The sequence below is a fragment of the Watersipora subatra genome, chromosome 4 (assembly GCF_963576615.1).
Source record: "Watersipora subatra chromosome 4, tzWatSuba1.1, whole genome shotgun sequence".
Lineage (NCBI taxonomy): Eukaryota > Metazoa > Bryozoa > Gymnolaemata > Cheilostomatida > Watersiporidae > Watersipora > Watersipora subatra.
The window spans coordinates 18,618,022-18,639,693 of record NC_088711.1 but is presented as its reverse complement, the minus strand read 5'-3'; the positions used below and the strand labels follow the sequence as shown (position 1 = coordinate 18,639,693).

The window sequence follows — 21,672 nt, the reverse complement described above, 5'->3', positions numbered from 1 at the left end:
TCTATTTTTGCTTACTAATAGTTCTTTGAATCCCTAAATCCATTAAAAGCTTCTAACGTACAGTACGTACATGTAAAACTGGAATGACACTTAACATGACCATGCCTGAAGTAGTATTCATGCAACTCTATCATTCTAAATGTGACTAAATCAGCTAAAACTTAACAATTCTACGCAGAGCTGTTACAGCATGTAAAATCCTGGCCAAGCTGATAGCAAACCAAAATTAACAAAAACCACAAACAGCTAATCTATGGTGAATAACACATCAATGAATAAATATTTTATTATCTATAATATGTTTAAAAATACGCCACAAAAGCATAACTCCTCGAAAAGTGTTGAGAGAACATCAACAAACACAAAATGTCATGACAGCGTCTAAGAACCCTATACGGTATTCTATCGGTATTCTATGAGGGTGACTGCAGAGTTGTTCCATGAACAGAACACAAGAATAAGAAAATGAGTGATCTAGGTCGACAGGATCAATGCCTTGTTCAACAAAAGAGTGACCTATGTACCATAGATGCAAATGACTGATAGTTGAAGGTACATGTAGCTCTCGTGAGATACTCCACACGCTTATAACAGTTCAATGCACTCATTCAGTATAATAGAATCCACCCATTCATATGTATCTATAGGAATGTATCACGGAGAGGATCCAGTGCTATCATTGTCCTTAGTGGTGGGTGTAGAGTCCCCACCCGCAACTGCTTCTGATGTTGTCAGAGGCTCATTAGCTCCTGCAACAACCAGCTCTGGCTCGGCTCCCTCTTGTTCGTCATCTTCCAATCCAGGCCAACTCGCCTCATCACCCGTCTTGCTAAGTCTCTCATTTAATGCTTTAATAGCCAGTTGTCTGTAAAGGGACAGGTTTGTGTTCAACAGGAAGTAATATGAAACTGCATGAAATAAACTGAAAACCTGATCGGTATTTTTGTAATAGTTGTCATCATTAAATAGTTACGCTTGAGTGAAGCAAACATAGGTATATCGAATAGCAACTATTGTATCAAGCTGTAGCTTCTAATATTCCATCTTTGATACATAGCTAGGAAACCTTTACAAAAATCACACGGCTAATTATGGACAAGCCCAGTAATATAAAATATGACTTTTCATTTGATAAAATTATAAAATCATATGATAAATTCTCTAATGCTGTATTTGCATCAGTCGAGAGAAAAACTATATCACTGGAAAACATTTTATAGCTGGAGCGAGAACAAAGCATTATTTACAATTGTTTGACTTCAAAAAGATCTTTATGCATCCAGTTCATCGCAACCGTGTTTGGACAACTGTCTCATGCAAAACAAAGATAACGATTTATGAAATAACTTAGCTCCTATTTGTGCTCTGTTAAACTTCTAGATTTTAAATCGTTCAGTGTGATGTTTTTCACAGTGTTTCCATGGTGCGCAGGTTTGAGCCTTAGAGCCACTCCGCAAGAGATACGCATCATGGAAACGGCAAAAACGTTCAAACTTCAGTCGTATTTATTTCGAGTTTACCAGTTCCAAATGCACTAATGTTGGAATACTGCTAAGCATGACATGACTTCGTTGCTAATTATTGACCTGTGGGGTCAATAATTAGCAATGCAGTCCAGTCTTCACCAAACAGAATGCATTGCTGTTAAATACATAAAATGAAATGCTGAATGTCTATATGGCGAATGTCCGTTGAGACCTTTAACATGCACGGCAGGTCAACTTGCAAACAACTCCAAATGTGAATAATGCTATCATAGAAATATAGTGATATAATCACATGATTTAATTGTAAAATATAGGGTATACCCTCTAGTCGATACAATAACATGTGCTTGTGATTAATAGTGTAGCGTGGTATATCCTATTAAATAACATTAAATTCTTCATTATCTTCTGTCAAGACAATCATTTGGAAAATTTTTGCAGACAAACTGTTTTGCATTCCTATCTACTAACATTCTCTGATTATTGGTGGTGGAACTCTTGTACCAAATAGCTCTTGAATCGCGATGAATGCAGAATCAAAATGTATTCCTCGTGAACATTTTTCTATAGATTAGTATAATACTATTGAAGTTTTACTACCAGTATGGTGGACAAGACAATAGTTCCATAGTTCCTATAGTTCTACCCTAGTATAACCTAGCTATATCATCTCTGACCTCGTACTTATTTTAACCTTTATGCAGTCTGAACTAGTTTGTCCAGCAAATAATTTAAAAAAATGTTCACTTAAAAATTTGTATCATGTAAAATATTAAACATACATGTGTCATACCATTTATAAATACATTCGATTTAGCACTCTTAGCAGATACATGGTTAAAACCCTGATTTTAGATTAGCATTTGATGTGAATAGGTTTCATCAAAGCTTAGAGAAATGTTTTGATTCTTTGTTGAACATATTGTTACTTAGTTAAATTTGTCTTTCTTCCTTATATAAAAATCTCAATGTTTATCCGTCCGTGCTTCTGTTTGTGCTTTTGTCTGTCCAGCTGTAGCATTGAAGTTTTAAGAATGAGAAATACGCTGCAAACTGGATTTGAACTCACACCTTTCAGTTCTATGGAAAACTATTTAACGAATGCACTATAATACTGTCCACCTTGCTACACAATAGAATAAATTTGGCACATACTTGGAATAAATGCCAATCTTTCATGGCTTCACGTTAAACACTGCAGTTAGCTTTATGTGTAAAGCCAAACCAGAAGAAAAATCCGTAAAGCCTTACCAGAGAAAAAAGCATGCTTCATAAGTGAAGAAAAGTGCAGTTCTACTAAAGTTTACCGCAGAGACTGGACTCTGGTTAAACATTTCTATCTTATTTTTTCTACATAAATTTTTTGGCTAAACCAGTTATGATTACCAATGGACCGACCGACATAACATCGCAGCCAAGCGCATAGACGGAAGAGAACAACTCCCTTTCATTGCAGCTGATGCATCAGGCGCAGTGCGTATTGTGACAAGCTGTTGTTTCGCTCGCTCCGCTCACCGAGGGACAACTCCGCAAAAATAACAGTTTGTCAAGACAGGCTAACACAGACATCAAACAGTTAATAAGTGGGAAAAAGTGGTTGACCTTCACCTACTCAGATGCAAAAACGTGTGGCTTTAACCAATTCAAACCAATATCTGGGTCTGAAAACATGCATGGTGTTGTTACTAAAACCTGTTAACATTGAAACTATTACTTTTTCAAATTGAAAATCTATAAAATTCTGAACCGTCATATCTACCAGTCTGAATCTACCAGTCTTAATCCATATCAATCTCTTTTAGCATTTCATCTCACTACTATTAATACACCTACAGTAAAACCTCTATTTACAACTTTGGCAAACAAATTGTTTAAAGCATGATATGCAATTTGAGTAAATATTCAACTCTACATTTGAGGTAATTTCGAAAACAAAACATTGAAGTTTTCCAAAGAATAGAAGCTTTTTAAATAAATATGGAAATGTTGAAAGTAAAAACTACCAACTTAAAAAAACAAAGATTATGAAATAGCATAAAGAATATGGAATTAAAAGTTTATGCATAGTTGCATAAACGTAATGCATTCATTTTATTGGTAGAACAATCATAATCTATAATAATAATCTATATAAATCTCAGGGTTTGTGTTTTGTACACCCTGTGTCCAGTTATAGCAATTAAAATCTAGCAATAAAAAATCTACCTTGGAGAGGACTTGATCTCAGATCCTGCAGCCGTCACGCTTATCCATTAGCTAATCGCATTTAACTAAGCGTAGTGATCAATAATGGTATCTATTCTGTATCACAGAAGATTTTATCTCAGAACCTCCCAATCACAAGGTGGCAAATCAACACATTAAGCTACACAGGATGTAACGGATTCATTGGGTAGGTTATTATTTGCGTTAAAATACGCATAACGACTCCGCATTACGCGCAACATCACTAAAGCTTGCTCTCACAGCTTTTATTAATAAGTTCAGCTATATATATATATATAAGCTAGCTGTACCATCCGGCGTTGCCCGGCTAATAAAAAGGTTTTTGGACAGAAATTTGATTTGTATTTAACATATAACAACGTTTCCCATTCTTACTTTCAAACTGCATATCATGAGAGAAGTGTTTTGTGTAGTTGAAATAAATTAAGAGAAAAATAAAAACAACTGTAAAGGTTTTAAAACTTTGTCAAACTACTGTACCTTTCAAGCTATTAGCCTGGCATATTGCCAATGGAAAATTCCACTAAGCTAGGTAATAAGGCTAGGCTTTCAATGACCGTAAGCCATGACTTTGCGTCTGCATTGTTGTCCAGCTCCACTGTTCTAATAATAGCTATAGCCGGAAAACCAACAGATATACGACGACACACAGACATACTTTGAGAAATATATATATAGATATGTAAGTTTAGCATCGTAACCTGTTGTACCATTTTTTCACCCTGTGATATAGAACCTGCTGATTTTTCGCCCTCGCCATATGAAATATTTTTATCATACGAAATCAACAAAAATTTCCCTCGAAATTCAAATTTAGCAGTCAGTGTGCTGATACATTAGAATAAAAAATATGCCGATATATGCTATTTGCCGAAATCCCTCTAACGACAAATGAAAGAGATACCATGCTTGATCTCGCTCAGTTCGGCGTTATTCATTATTAGTTATTGTGAAAACAAAACCAGTAACATAGGTGATAAAATTTTAGCGGACGAAAAAGTTGAAGTTCAGCAAAATAGTTAAAAATACATACTAAAACTTAGCATTAAGCATGTGTCTAGAAAGCTAAATTCATTTAAGTTAAATTCAAAACTTATTTTATAGGCCGGTCTCGAAAGAAAGAACTTTCTATGGTACGTATTGCACATACTACATTGTAATGTTACATTTTATTGCAGATCTTAACCAATAAATACATTAAGGTTACTGCAAGTAACTATAGTTACTAAGGTTAACATATTATTTTGTTACTAACTTTTAATATGTACAGTACGTGTAACAAATTCTGATAAATTTTACTAGGTGTTTGCATTAAATCTTTACTATGGGTTTCTATACTCCTCTAATCGTATGAGGGTCCACCCATAGAGTTATCTCCCCCTAGAGTGATAACTGTGCATTCAACAACACGAGCGTTTCCGGTGCCAACAAGGAGCGTTTAGGCCACGCCCCTTTTTTGTGCTAGTCAATCGTAGTGATCGACAGAACAATAACGTCAGCCATGAAAATGATCATGAATTTCCAGTTAAGACAGTAATTATTGCTCATATTAAAGAAATGATGATTAGGCCCTATAGTTTATTACTCTAATATATACTTATTATTTAAAGCAATTCAATTCCTACATGCATTGCAAAGGCACTGAATAGATGGTGTTAAGTAAGTGAGTTAATGCAATCAGTTACTCCAATGATATACAGCCCCACACATGAGGGGCTGTATATCATTGGTTATTCATAGTCTCATAGATAAGATAGATAGCCATACTGGGGTTGTATTACATTGGTGTGATGGGAAGCTAATCGACTGCCATCAACTGAAAGTATTGACATTGTATGGTGATAGAGTGATTCATTGTCACCTCAGTTCACAAACAGCCCTTGCATGTAATATTAGATTTCAATACATATCAATCAAATACATAGACTAGCTTGAAGCAAATATGTCCACTAGTTAGTGGACATCTTTGCTTGATGTAAGCAAGCAAAAAGTTTGAAAGTTAGAGTGGCAAATGTTGTTATATGTTAGATAAAAATAAATTATACTTAATTATACTAAATTAAAATTATTTAAAAATAAAATAGACTTTTTATTACTTTATTTATTAAATAAAGTAATAAAAAAGTAGTTGTGAATTACTTCATTTATTAAATAAAGTAATAAAAATTAGCTATGATTACAATAATTTTTTATTTTACATGTAATCATAGCTAAACAGATTATATTTAGCATTACTTGCTAATTATTTTACATTTAAACACATTTGTAGTTTCATTTTTCTTCTTAATTCATTTTAACAAAAAACTTTTCTCATGATATGAAGTTTAAATGTGGTAGTTGTTTGAAAAAGCTTGAAAACATTTACCGTTGTTTTTATTTTCTCTCTTCTCTTCATTTATTTCAATTACACAAAACACTTTTCATAATATGTAGTTTGAAAGTTAAAGTGGTAAATGTTGTTATATGTTAAATAAAAATAAATTATACTTAATTCTACTAACTATAATTATATAAAAATAAAATAGACTTTTTTATTACCTTATTTATTAAATAGTTTTTCATTGTACTCATAGCTAAACAGGTTATATTTAGCCATTACTTGCTAATTATTTTACATTTAAACACATTTACAGTTTTTTTTTTCCTAATTTATTTCAACAAAACACTTCTTTCATGATATGAAATTTAAAAGTTGTAGTTTGAAAAAGCTTGCAAACCTTTAGAGTTGTTTTCTTTTTCCTCTTAATTCATTTAAACTGCTTAAAAATATTTTCTCATGATATGAAGTTTAAAAGTTAGAATAGTAAATGTTATATAAAAATAAATTTTCTGTCCAAATACTTTTTTATTACTCGGGCAACACCGGGTAGTACAGCTCATAGTTGATGGCAGTTGATTAGCTTCCCATCACACCAATGTAATACAACCCCAGTATGACTATATATGTTATCTATGAGTAACTGCTTGCATTACCTTCACTTTCACTCACTATCTATTCAGTGCCTTGGCAAGTCATGTAGGTATCAGGGATTGCGTGTATGTCGCAATTTCCATTTTCATAATTCATTTCCATATTAATTCCATTTCCATAATTCATTTCCATATTATTTCCATTTCCATATTATTTCCATTTCCATAATTCATTTCCATATTAATTCCATTTCCATAATTCATTTCCATATTAATTCCATTTCCATAATTCATTTCCATATTATTTCCATTTCCATAATTAATTTCCATATTAATTCCATTTCTCTACTTCATTTCCATAGTATTTCCATTTCCATATTATTTTCATTTCCATAAAAGTTCCATAATTCATTTCCATATTAATTCCATTTCCATAATTCATTTCCATGTTATTTCCATTTCCATAGCATTTCCATAATTCATTTCCATATTATTTCCATTTTCATACCATTTCCATACTTGTAAAATAAAATGTCCATATCCATTTCCCTAAAATTATGGAAATATTTATGTTTATGGAAATGAAAAAGTAAACATTTCCATAATATGTTTAGCAATCCCTGGTAGGTATTGAATTGCTTTAAATAATAAGCATATATTAGAGTAATAAACTATAATCATCTTTTCTTTAATATGAGCATTAATTACTATCTCAACTGGAAATTCATGATCCTTGTTTAACCCTTCCCATGGCTGATGTTATTATCTAGTCAATCACTACGACTGACTAGCACAAAAAAGAGGCGTGGCCTAAACGCTCCTTGTTGGCACCGGAAACACTCGGGTAGTTATCACTCTAGGGGGAGATAACTCTATGGGTCCACCTTACCAGCCTACTCAAATTAGCCAATGGCAACTACATTACCTGCCACTCTTTGTAAGCTGTTTTTAATGACCATGCAATGACGGGTATTAGGCTCGTCTAGAAAATTTGTAAAAAATCATCCAACATTTTTAGACAATGGAATCAGTTAATAACCTTCAGGGTATACTTATAGGAGTACTTGATTCAAAATATGTCAATTTTAACAGATGAAACAGGCATGGAGCAATTCAAGCTTGTACGTAGAAATTCCTACCAACCCCTAAAGACGACGTGTGAAGACCTGTTCATAAGCAAATCATATTAGCAGCTATATGCTGTCACAGTTGACATAACATTCCGCCACTACTATGCGAAGTACCCACTTGGGTTAAGAAACTAGACCGCAAAGCAATGAATACCAGCAAAACAACCAAATTATGTAAGCATTTCCAAATGGCTCCAAAGGATTAGAAATAATCTTGCAACTGTAATTAATGAATGCCCCTACATCTATCTCACAAATTAATGCTGTGTTCATTGTGAGAAAGTGTGCCAAACGCTCAACAACACTATGCCAAAGCAGATTCAATGATACTTGTAGTTCATGCGTAGTATTTTGGTCAGCAATAAAACCACAAAGCAAAAATTCTGCAATGCTTTGGCAGTTCATGTGGATTATTTTAATTAAAAATAAGTCGATAATGCAAAGATTCTGCAATAATCTGATAGTTGGTTTGGATTTAAATAGTTTAAAATGAATGACAGTAAACAGTCTTAATTCGTACCTTCTTCGCTCAGCGTCAGCGGGGTCAGTGCCAGGCAAGGTAACAGTGATGGTCGTAGGTGAACTCACATCATATTTCCTCTGTGGCTTCTTACACACGCCAACTCGAATCAATAGGCTGAAGATTGTGTTAGAAATTATAGCCACAAAGATGTCTAGAGGTGATGGGAAGAAGCTACAAAGATAATAGTGATGATATTTGTTTTAGCAGTGTTATTGCATTTCTATCTTACCAAACAAACCTAGATAACATTATTAAAAAGGCATAGAAAAGTTAAGAGTAGCTAGGGCTGCAAAAAATGCTAATAAACATTGATGAAGCTGAAAATTATGCTAAGTTGGAATACCAGAAGACATTCACAAGAGAGATTTTGTACTGATGACTGTTTCTATTACTGAAAAAGTTTTGCTAACATCTCGCCTATGTATTGAAGTTGACAACGGGCATTACGTAAATTGTCTACAGATAATACATAAAATTAGGATGGTATTGCTAGAATTTCAACAAAATATTTCAAAACAGTTACAAAAAGATGCTGCCTAATCATACGAAGTCCATAAAAGTTGTAGGCCTGAATAATACAAATGTTGTGCATTTATTTCATAGAACAGGCATACTACATACCTGGAGAATGTAAAATCTTCTGCCATATCTCCTCTATTACCATTGCTATGTTTCTGATAGAATCGTAAATATATCCAGCTAGCAAGCACACCAAAGCCAAAATGGATTGAGTAGGGTCCATTTAGTACTCCACAAAGCGACAATACAATAGCTGTGACAAGGCACAACAATGGAATGTGCCTGTTTCGAACTTTACCAAATGGCAAACGTAAAAGAACTTCATCAGGCATTAATTGCTTAACAACCACAGAAAACCCACCGATGTAGGCACCTAATCCATGTATGCGAGTCTCAAACAAGTAGTTTGTGTTACCAGTAACATAGTAGAATACCATGTACGTCAGTGCAGTACAAACTGCAGAGCAACAGCAAACAATAAGAAAAAATATTCCTATCTGCAATGGTCCCCAAAGAGGCTCTAGTAGTTTTCCTGACAGTATGACGACACATATATCAATCAGAACCATTACCATGTGGACTTGCAAAAAATTGTGAGTGATCAGTGTCCATATCCAAAAGTTAGGAGGTAATACATATCCTGGCACCACACTAAGATGATCCAAAGCAGAACTGCTAAACGTTAAAAAGTATGAAATCACCAAAAGTAGAACGGTCCCTTTTACAACGTGGCTACTGACAATCACTGATAAGAAGGCACTTGATGATGATTGTAAGAAGTTGGTTACGTTAGTGCTCTTTGCACTAGCATTGGGTAAACTCTGCTCTGGTGGAGATGACATTTTAGCAGCAAATAGCAAAAATACATTTACATCCCTGAGTCACGACGTATAATAGTAAGTTTGTCGAACGGTTCGTGCGCTAATTGTTTTCGGTTTAGTAAGATTTTAGTTAAACGCTATTACTAGTGTTACTATACCGTCACAGACTTATACTGGTCATAACATTAAACGTGTTATAGAAGTAAGATTGCAAAGTTACACAATCGGAAACACCCTAGAACTTTGCTTTATTCGAGCATAGTTTGTAGATACTGAAGTTACGACAAAGACACGGAGGTCGGCTCAACAAGTTATTGTTATCTGTGTTGCACGAGTCACTTCTAAGGCATTCATCTCAAAACTGTTTTTATTGTTGTTAAAAAGCTCGCAACTACTACTTTTTGTCCTCATAGGGCGAACTCCGTTTCCGGAGATCTTAGCCAGTCTTAATATGGCTAATAGTAATATAACATTATTCATGTTATTGAGCGCCTTTGTTTACTGCAGCAAAGGACAGCGTCCAAATATAGTATTAATTTTAGCTGATGACTTGGTAAGTGGTTATAGCATTCACCATATAGCCTTACCTATTTAAACATTTCTGCATTATATGTTTGTTTTCATAACTAGAAATCTGTTGTAATAGATATGTGTGGCTATTTTCACAGAGCTTATACTTGGCCACTTTTTGTTTAAACAATACTTATATTAATCCTCAAGCTTGATTTTTACATATTTCATGCTTTCAATTTTATCATTACGGTATATTAGTTAGACTGCTCGTTAATTTTTTTATTTTGTATACTTCGATTTACTTTACTTGCTTTGGTACTTTGTGGAAAAAATATTGTAAAATCTGATTACTGCTTACCACAATAAACATTTTTCATATATTTGTAAGTGTCTTTGGCCCACTATATTAGCTGGAGTGACATCTACAGAGTTTTGTAGTTTTTGGTGATTGAAGCCATAATTGATTAAAACGTTGATGCGCTTTGAAATAGAATTGCAAAAATAGTTGTTTCTCCAAAAGCGAACATCTGCAGTTTTGAAGTTCAATTTTGATTTGCTAGATTATTATTGTTGAATTTTCTCACGGAGACTGCACTTGGCGAGTGGGTAAAAGAGTGTGGGAACACATTATCTTGCATTTAAATAAAAGCTGTTCCAAATAAGAACTTTGCTTTGATGTGTTAATGTTTTTTCATTGTTTCTGATAGACTGCTCACCGGTTTATAAAGTCCAGAAATTCCTTCTCAAAATAATCAATGTTCGTTCTATATTACTTTACCAAAAACTGTTGTAGTTTGTTACATATTTGTTGTAAAAATAAAAAATACACATTATCACCTTTGATCATACTTTCGAGTTGTAATTTAATTTGCACAATTTAGTGGATGAGATCTGAATGACATAATTATCTTAGTCGCCATTTGTCAACTGATTTTCATTCTCATAGACAGACAAAAATTTGTTAGAACTGGCAGTTTGATTTATTGTGACGCCTAACCAAAATTTTGAGTGGTAATAATTTGGTTGCTATTAGTTAATTTTACTGATTAGTGTTCTAATCACCTACCTTTTGACAAGGAAATCGACTCATCTGGGAATCTTTCGTTCACTATTTTTATTTGATGTTGTATCTCCCACCATGAACCATTTTGCCCAGTTTTTTTATGAGTTAAGTGCTACGACAATCAAGCAAAAATAGTCAGATTGGATGTTTCACCATCATACAGAATTTTATTAAAGCGTAAAATAGGTTGTGATGCCATTTTATGCCTGGTCTTGTACAAGAAACTGTCATAACTGTCTCATGTGAAATAGGCCCTCTTAAATATGCATGAGTGCTATTTAATATGTATATATGTAGGGCTGGAATGATGTGAGCTTTCATGGTTCCACACAAATACCTACACCTAATATCGACCAACTGGTGCGGGATGGAATATTCCTTAACAACTATTACGTGTCTCCGATATGCACACCCACAAGGGGAGCCCTGATGACTGGTCGACACCCTATGTCTTTAGGTTAGTAGCCTTTGCGAAATAATTTGAAATGTGATCATCTGTCTTTCACCCTTAAGCAATTACAATGACGATAAAACAGACGCATAAGAACAATAGACATAGTTTTATTGAATGTGTAAAGTATATTTGTGAAAATATTTCGATGAGTAAGGTTGCAAGAAAGTGTAAACAGAAACCATCTCTCACAACTGCATCACATTTGAGCCGTTTTGGAAAGGAAATCCAAACTACGGTGGTCTCGTGTGGCTGTGATTAACTGTTTGTTCTTGAGCTTTTAAGAGCTTGTAATCACCTTTCCACATATTTTGCACCTACAACACAACAGAGTAAGACATGGTGAATCTTTTCATATCAAATAACGGTAATGTGAATTTTGTTGCAAGTCAACCTTTAAGCAATTAAATAAATTACAGGAAAGGTGCATTATTTGATGTGAATTTGTATTGTAGGTTTACAAAGAAGTGTAATTCTTGGCAGCTGTCCTTGGGGCCTCGGTTTGAATGAAACTATCATGCCTCAGTATTTAAAACAGCTCGGATATGCGACTCATGCTGTTGGGAAGGTGATTACATTCATGTTAATTGTAGCATTACTTTTAGTTATGTATTATTCACAGCTATAACTACCTATGTAATGTATTGCATTCCCGGGTTACGATATCCCTGTTTTACATTTTTTTTTGTCTTCTAATGTTGAACACAATGTTTGTTCATATGCTTGTTATGGCATTTCCTTTGGCCATTCGACCAAAAATGTTTCTCCAAATTCAAATTTGGCTGCAGGTGTACTGAATACGTCATAATAACAGAAATGGTGATATGCTATCCACCGAAATCTTCCCCACAAAGCCTTAATGAGATACGATGCTGGGGTCCAGGGTAGTGGGATTGGAAATAATTTCTTTGTTTTGTGATTTGTCAGTAGGTCATTCCGCTTTGTTTAAAAATGCTTTTGAATCGGAAGATAACCATTATTAAAATTAAATACCTGCTTTGTAAAACTGTTAATTTAGCTTTAAATGTATTGCTGGACTTATAATTATTGATAAAGTGCATTTTTGCATGGTAGAATCTAGCAGACTATATATACATTGTATTGCTAATTGGCTGGAGTGAAACCACCTTTCCAAACCGGAAATATTTCACCTTCAAGCTGACGATTTCTTCAAGAGTGTACATCTAAAAGTAACTTTTTTACATTATAAATTTTGCAGCACCTATTGAGGTACTTTATTTTATAATTTGTTTATTCAGGGTGAACTATTAAACCAAGATTGTATTGTTGTTGTTATTGCTTTTATAATCGCTAAACTATTAAGTTGTGGAGACAGCGGTACGTGTTGAAAAGAGTTTTTACTCGCTGTTCTATTCTTATAAGTTGAAGCAGTATTTCTACTTCAGTGGTTTTGCTGAACGTTCAATTTTATATTAAATATTTACATAATTTAATATTCAGCTACACAATGGGAAAATGGAGTATTTGTCAATTTTTCTTTTAGCAATGCTTCATCATAAAGTCCTTACACTTGAGAGCACCTGTGTGCTATGTTCAGATGCCTGACAGCGCCTGTGTATTATGTTCAGATGTTTGAGAGCACCTGTGTACTATGTTCAGATGTTTGAGAGCACCTGTGTATTATGTTCAGATGCTTGAGAGCACCTGTGTATTATGTTCAGATGCTTGAGAGCACCTGTGTACTATGTTCAGATGTTTGAGAGCACCTGTGTACTATGTTCAGATGCTTGAGAGCGCCTGTGTATTATGTTCAGATGCTTGAGAGCACCTGTGTACTATGTTCAGATGCTTGAGAGCACCTGTGTATTATGTTCAGATGCTTGAGAGCACCTGCGTACTATGTTCAGATGTTTGAGGGCACCTGTGTACAGTGTTCAGATGCTTGAGAGCGCCTGTGTATTATGTTCAAATGCTAATGACTGTTTACATTGTCTTGTTCAATATAGCTTACTAGTTGCATATATACAGTTGCATAATATAGTTATATAGCTTGCAAAGTTTTAATGTTTTACTTATTTCTCAATATGACTCATTTTAAAATTAGAGTTGTGCACACGTACAATGTGTGAAACCGTTGTTAATTAATATACGACTTTTCGTTGTTTTCCATTACGCAAGAGAGTCCTATGTGCTCTATAAAGTATGAAAAAACTTGACCTACATGTACTATTGGCTAGCTGTTACACCAATATCCTACATATTTTATTCAACCAAGTATTTCTATGCTTGTGAGAATTTCAGACAAATAAAAACTTCCATCACGTACGTAAGAATATATCCTGATTTCAAATTTTGATGAAGATATAACTATAATATAAATAAAGACTCAGAATTTACTCTAGCAAATTTTCTTCAGCTCAATTAGATAAGCACGATAACAGTGTCTGACTTGGGAGCATTGACTGTAGAATCAATAGCTAGGATGAATCACTTTTTATTATGTATTAGACTGAACTGATCATTTGCTCTTTAGTGGCATCTTGGATTCTTCATGAAAGAGTTGACTCCCTTATACCGTGGCTTTGATTCTTTCTATGGTTACTACCTCGGTGCAGAAGATTATGTTGACCATACAGGTATGCGTATGGACCTACCTGCGGCTTACATGTCAAATGTTTTTTTGCTCTCTGTTCTTCAAATGCAGTCAAACTTTTACATACAAAGATAATTTGATCTCAAAGTTGCTTTACATGTTGGAGCAAACATTACTCTGAGAGTACACAATATTTTATTCCACAACCTTAAAAAACTTGTGATAACTCATTACATTGATCCTGAATTTTTCACAGTTAATCAGAACTCTTGCCACCCCCTTTGTAAAATGTGAAAATCTTTGGAAAAGTAGGCTCTGGGCTCTGCCTCAAGCCCATCCTAGACATAGATGTTTTACATTTTAACAATTTTTTCGTTTTTGTGAATCACAGTATGCTTCAGGTCTTAATTGGAGGACACAGATGTAGTTTTTCAAATTTTCTCTACATCTTTCTTAATGTTCCACAGTATCGGTTTTTGGCATTTTACAGCGGCGTGCGTACTTTCTTGACCGTGTCTAACAATTTCCCTTTTTCACTGATAGTAAGCATCCTCTTTTGCTTTGGTTCACCAGATGCTTGATTACATGCATATCATTCTGACAGTTGAATTCATGATTCAACATAGAGCTGCATCGATGTATCTATGGAAATGCAAATGCACGCCTAAAATAGCAGGAATATCAATTTTACAGTGCTCAAGAAGCAGTTCTCTAGCAGCCTTTAACCTCCATAGCAATGCCAGCCATCTTCTTGGTTCTCTCACTCACTTTTTACATCCTGTCATCCAGCCATCTGACTCCTTGGCTTCCTTTGGCCACTTTTAAGATACCGTAAAACCTCTATTTGAACGCCATGACGCTCTATTTTTTAACCTTTCTTCTATAGTGGCGTACGATTAGAGGTTAAAATAGAGGTTTTACAATATATTATCTTTGATTACATCAGCCCCTCATTAAGGTATCTCAAATATATAGACTATGATCTGGTTAAAATGACATGATGCATAGAACATTCATATTTTTTTTGCTAGCGTGGGCGACAGCGGGCTACTGGGGATTTGATTACAGAGATGGACTGGCTGTTGATCACTCAGCTAATGGCTCATACTCCACTGAACTGTTTGCTACCAGAGCTGAAAAGATCATAGCTAATCACAACACCAGCCAGGTTTGTCCTACACATTGAAATCCAGCTCGACATGCTATCTGTGTATACAAATGCCATGCTGTGTCATATGTGCTTCATATTATTCTATTTAGCATCATAACGGTTTATTAAACTGCCCAAGGTGCTTTTGCCTAACTATACTGAGAACATTTGTCCTCTAGATAAGCAATTTAATTTTTAGTTTAATCAACCAATCGGTGTGCTGCATTTTATGCCAAGACTGTTTCAGCAGCCAGACAGCCTACTATTGTGTCTAGGTGCATCCTGAAACTCTCTCTGCACAGGACTCAGCTTGAACATTTACATTGCTTTTCTCAGTAAATTGTCTTCGCGAGCTGCATTTGGTATGAATTGATATGATGATGTAGATGTCATCTTTGGTTTAACATAAATCCTATCATAGTTTGGTATCCAAAACAGGAGGAGAGCTAATCTTCACTTAGTTTTTTAATCTATTATGGCTGTGTATGTCATGGATTAAAATATCTACAAGAACTGACGGATCTTATACTGACACTCATATTGTTGTCATGACCTCTAGCACAAGACCTCTTATCAATAATGACACTCTCACAATCACAGGCAAAACATACCGATGAATTATTTTATCAATAATTGCAACAAATAAGCCAAACAAATCATATAAACTAGCCTTTTTGCCAAAATGTGTGTTTGATTGAGTTGCTATTTGTAGGCATGGTCCATGCCTTAAAGCCAGGTAGAGCACGGTAAGCACATGTGTATTAGAGGTTTTACTGGCGTAGACATGAAATAGCTGCCACCCGACAGATATTTGCTTGCCCATTTCCAACTAGGATTTGTAATGTTTTGAGAACATTCAAAATCTACACATAAGTGAACAGGACATCTGCATTTCACTGATGCCTCAAGACATGATGCAATGGCATTTCAATGTTGTTGTCTGAAAAGCATTGCCCACTATTCGAAGCTCTCACACTTTTAGTACCTTTTATATATCTAGCCCAAGTGGATGCTACATAGTACCAATTTGGTGTCTTTGTTGTTTGTGTTTATAATTGCAGCACACCATAACTGCTACCATATACTTCATCATCTTCTGTCAGGGCAATAATGGTCAGAAAACTTGCATGTAGCCTTAACTGTTTTGCATTCCTATCTACCAGCATTGTAAGTGGTGTCGGAATAGCTGTACTCAATAGTCCTTAGATGGAGATGAATGCACTCAAAGTTTACTCCTGATGAAGATTCTTCTATAGATTAGTATAGTATTATTGAAGTTTTACTACCAGTATGATGAACAAGACAATAGTTCTTTAATTCTTATAGTTCTATTTCCCCTTAACCTTGTTATATCATCACTGAACTTGTACCTATTTTAACCTTTATGTATTCTGAACTAGTTTCTCTTGCAAATAATTTAAACAAAATTTCACTTGCGAACTTTTATTGTTTGAAACATATTAAACATGTGTCATACTGTTTGGAAATACATTTTATTTAGCGCTGTGTTATTAGCAGGTACATGCTTAAGATCTTGATTTGGTATGAATTGTGGGTAAATTTGGTGCACAGCTCCAACTGTACCCACATAGTACAACCCGGCCTTGTAAGTTGTAATCACCTCAAAATACAAGGTGTTTTATATGTGACAAAATTTGAGCGTGATAATGTTCAACAATGTTCTCCTTCACATAGTTTGGTTCTGTTTCATACCTTGCTTTTTAGTTTTACATCAGAGTCTTAAAAAACTGGTGCAAGAAGTAGTTGTAACAAAAATACAATGCTTTTTGTTGAATTAAAACACCAAATAATAGAACGGTATGATCAAATCTCCTAAGGTCCTCCTTAGCTAACGCCAAGGAGAAGAAAGTGGGGTTCTACAATGTTAGACTTCTGCTTCATATTTGCCGAGTCAGCGCTTGTTTTTAAAAGATAAAACAATCACAGTGTCTAATATAGTCTTAAAATGTTTATGTTTTACATTGCGGTGATTAAGTTCTTTTTGTATTTATTGTGACTTGTTGACCTTTCAGCCTCTGTTCCTATTCTTACCTACACAAGCAGTGCATTCGGGTGACCCTGTGGATTCGGGGCACAATCCACTTGAAGCCCCCAAGAAATACACAGATAGATTTCCTCACATCACTGATCCAAATAGAAAACTGTTTGCTGGTTAGTTACTTTGCTGGTGGCTGTGGGGTCGTGGTTGGGGTGCTTATAACTCTCATTCCAGCTGACACCTAAGATAATAGTCTACAATTATAAGTGTCTGTAACACCTCTCAAGTAAAGCAACTAATATTTCTTATGAAACTGTAGTCTAAGGTTTTAAACACTTTGCTCAAGGATTATTGCACACTAAGTCACGCAAGAGATTCTCCTTGACCCTTACCCTGTACTCCATTTTCTGCGCGATGTTCTCTTAGAGTATGTAATATATGCCATGATTTGTTTCAGGAATGGTTGCTGCTCTCGATGATGCAATTGGTAATGTAACAGCAGCACTGAAAGCTCGAGGAATGATGGAGAATACAGTGATCATATTTAGCACTGACAATGGTGGTCCTGCTGCAGGCTTTGATATGAATCACGCCAACAACTGGCCACTCCGGTGGGTGTGATATCCTTAAAATTTATGCTTTGTATTTCAATTCTTAAAAATCGCTGAGAGGTTAATGATAAGGCATTAGATGGAAAACCCAGATGTTTGTAAGGCCCATGTCTGTCACTACTGCATTATCTAACAGTTATTTACTTAATGTTTAAAAACATTAGAAATGTCTGTCTGTACATTTGTAATATTCAACACATTGTTGCCTTAATATGTAACTCGCTAGTGATAAAGACAGTCATATTTTTTTAGGAATTTTTGTATGTTCTGCTTCTACTTTAGAAATTTTATGGCTGAAAAATTAGTCTAACAAAATCAGTTAACACACATCTTCACAAGAGATTACCCAGATCACCCGATAATTCTTGTTGGCTGATCTCGGATTTTAATGCGATGTCACCCAAATATTTCTTTTTTCAGTGGTGTCAAAGCTACGTATTGGGAGGGTGGCATGAGGGCTACAGGCTTCATATGGTCTCCCCTTCTGCAGAAGTCTGGACGAGTCAGCAACCAGCTCATCCATGTTTCTGATTGGTTGCCCACTATCATGCATATTGCGGGTACGAATTAAATATCATACATGCCTGGGTACTTGATGGTGTCGTATTTAATTTTATACCTTGCAGACTGTTCTTCTCTCTATGTGCAATGCAGAGTGCTTTCTTGTTCAATTCATATGCTTTTTTGTATGAATTACTAGTTCAGAACTCATATAAAATATAGTTATTTTTCATCGTTATATAGTATTAATTATAAATATATTACTTTTTGTGTATTGCTTGGATACCATAATGCATGAATGAGCACCTGTGCTGTGGAATGTAGTTTTCCTATTTTGAACAATCTGTATTATGGGTAAGATGAATATAGATGGTTCAAAGAGCCGTAGAATGACAGATTTTAAGATGAGACCAAGACTAGCTAGTCCTTTTTCAGGTGGTAGCCCTGAATTCAACAAGACTGAGCTCTATGGTATGAACATGTGGGATGTGCTTAGCCTGGACCTCCCCTCACCACGACACGAGATTGTACACAATTATGACAAGACCTCTGGGGCTCTCAGACAAGGCGACTATAAGCTCATTGTAAGCTCACAATCTTATTATATGTGGGCTGAGTTACGTTAAGCCTCGTCTGTAAAAGAAATCCTACTCTTACATATGTATATATTTTATTGGCAGTAGGAATCATCAACAAAATGATGTTTTTCCGTTACATGCCAATACAAAAAGAAAAGACAGAAATAAAGAATTATTGAGTAAATTAAACAAGTGTTTTGAAAGTTGGTAGTTTAATAGTATTGCGGAGGAGTCGGGATAGTGAATATAAGGTATAGTAACAGAAAGTTCATAGAATGAAACATACGATGGTGGGTGTAGCATCTTTTAGGAGAGAGTAAAATTCGCGGAATGAGCTGCATAATTCTCCTTGCTGCTCAAATATTTCAAATTTTAGTAACCACTTGGTTGAACAACAGTCTATGATTTTTCATATTGATTTTGGGTTAGCGATTGCGATTAGTACATTAAAAACCACATCACAATCAGAGATGTATCTATTTATTGAATCCATTTGGCTGTCAATATCCTTGTAAATACAATACAATCATATACAATACATGCATATGATTGTATTTTGCAGTTGATTGGAAAAGAGAAATCATTTACAAAGCAGTGGCCTGACTGGTATAAACCAGAGAGTGCGAATGTTTCTGCTCTAAATCTGACCATCAAGTGTGGAGTGCAGGACCTCAGTCTTCCTGATTGCACAGAGGCTACTTCACCGTGTTTGTATAATATAGCTCAAGACCCCTGTGAATTTAATAACATCGCTTCAAAACATCCAACCATAGTTGGGAGCATGGTTGGAAGGCTCATGGAGATAGCCCGCAAGTAAGTCATTTTGGCTTATCATTTATAGAACTTGCAGTGTTCGTTATTATGCTATGAGTATGCATAGTTATTCAAACAGGATAATTGTTAATACATGCATGTCTTTGCAGTTTTTTAATTCATTTTCTAGGTGGCATTTATGACATTGCTGTTTTAGAAAGGCCACTGACAATTGTTTGCGGAAAGCCCGATTTGGTTACTTTCAAAAATGAACTTATACAAAATCGGAGTAGATTTGATCAGAAAGTGTTGGCATTTTGTATCATTTGTGATTGTTGTTGGTGTTTGAGGTTATTTTGACTGCCAGGATGTTTCAAGATTAAAATCGACGAAACTTGATTGCAGCGCGGTTAAAACCACGATCAGTTTTTTCCGATTTTTACGATCAGAAGTTTTGTCCGATTTTAATCTTGAAACATATTGGCAGTGAGATCGCCTCAAACATCAAAAGCTAAATGATAAATCAAAAATCAAAATGATAAAAAATGCCGATACTTTCTGATGAAACCTACTAACATATTATGTAAATTCATCATTAATTAAGTTACAATCTAGCCACCCAAAAAAATCAGGTTTAGTATTCATTCAAATTAGGTTTTGCTGATGTCACCAACTGTCATTTTAGGTGCATCGGCCAGGTGAGTGATATTTGTGTAAACAAAATATTTGAGGCTAAATAGTTAATTGCACAATTTTAGGTCGCAGGCCCCTCGAAACTGTCCAGTCGACAAATGGTCTGCCCCAACTTACCATGGTGATGTATGGGTTCCTTGGATCAAATTGCCAAATCTCCCACCAGGTGTCAATGACTATAGGGCCTGTGATCCAGTTGAAGCGGATTTGGTCGATGATATGTTGCTAAGAGGATGAAATTGTTTTTGTATCCGTGTAGGGATCCTGAATCTTAGAGATCTGATTTTAACTCCACATATGTTATACGATGCCCCTGTTGGCATAACAAAAGTTTTCGAATGTGATAATGTGATCACCTCTATTTAGACAGCCATAATGCATACGCAATGTATTCTGCATTTATTGTTTTTACTTTACTTAATTTACCAACCAACATGTTCTTTTTATGATATGCTCACTAAGTTGTCTCAGATTCTTTAAGCGTACACTTCATATACACTTGTGCATAATACAGTGCTATAGCGGAACTTTACACTATGTTAGATATTTTTAAGCATGTTTGTACTTGTCTTTTATTTTGTTGGTAACATCAATTTGTAATAAATAAAAAAATGGTCTCCCATAATTGCCGTATTCTGTTTGCATCTAAGTATTCATTTTGAACATTTGCATTTTCAATCTGGTCTATCAAATGGTTGTTTTGCGCATTGCAGTATTATATAAGAATCGCAAATTGTTTTGCCTTTGATCTAGTTTGCGTTGATAACCTATTGAGTTTAGATAATGTTTTCCAGTGTTGAAGCAAATCTTTGTGAGAAGGCTAAAGGAGGTTGTCTGATCCTTGAACCTCTGTTCGCAGAGATCGCGACTCCATACTTGCTGCAGGTTTAAAGGAAAAACACCATTTTATCAAGTCTTGGTAATTGGAAATGTCCAGGGAGGCACAACTGTTCTGCTGGTGCAAAATGGCAATTCAGCCCTTTGAAGACAACGAGCCAACATGGTGCAATCTAGAAAATTGCCAACCTAGTCACTTAATGAAGATGATGCTTGCTGGTGCACTGTGAATGTTGGTGCAATGCAGACGGTTGCTAGCTAATTAATGCTTGTACAAAGATCCAGAGAAGGCTGTAGTTTGTATGGTGTACAAGAATGAATAAATGTATAACTATACATACAAAAGTATTTAT

At 35.0% G+C, this 21,672-nt stretch overlaps 2 protein-coding genes across 2 annotated transcripts; one reads left to right on the top strand and one right to left on the bottom strand.

The window, feature by feature from the left end:
* Positions 1 to 268: 268 nt before the first annotated feature.
* On the bottom strand, positions 269 to 9,776 carry LOC137393607 (transmembrane protein 115-like). The gene is made up of 3 exons (XM_068080238.1): positions 8,898 to 9,776; positions 8,274 to 8,447; positions 269 to 865 (listed from the first exon to the last, which is right to left on the bottom strand). The coding sequence occupies exons 1-3, from the start codon at positions 9,635 to 9,637 to the stop codon at positions 655 to 657; spliced, it is 1,125 nt and encodes a 374-aa protein (XP_067936339.1). The 5' UTR covers positions 9,638 to 9,776; the 3' UTR covers positions 269 to 654.
* Positions 9,777 to 10,034: 258 nt separating this feature from the next.
* Positions 10,035 to 21,107, top strand: LOC137392913 (arylsulfatase B-like). The gene is made up of 11 exons (XM_068079276.1): positions 10,035 to 10,169; positions 11,490 to 11,649; positions 12,099 to 12,211; positions 14,138 to 14,240; positions 15,229 to 15,365; positions 17,381 to 17,519; positions 17,804 to 17,957; positions 18,378 to 18,517; positions 18,894 to 19,042; positions 19,599 to 19,849; positions 20,548 to 21,107. Exons 1-11 carry the CDS (start codon positions 10,068 to 10,070, stop codon positions 20,717 to 20,719), a joined length of 1,620 nt encoding a protein of 539 aa, XP_067935377.1. The 5' UTR covers positions 10,035 to 10,067; the 3' UTR covers positions 20,720 to 21,107.
* Positions 21,108 to 21,672: the final 565 nt, after the last annotated feature.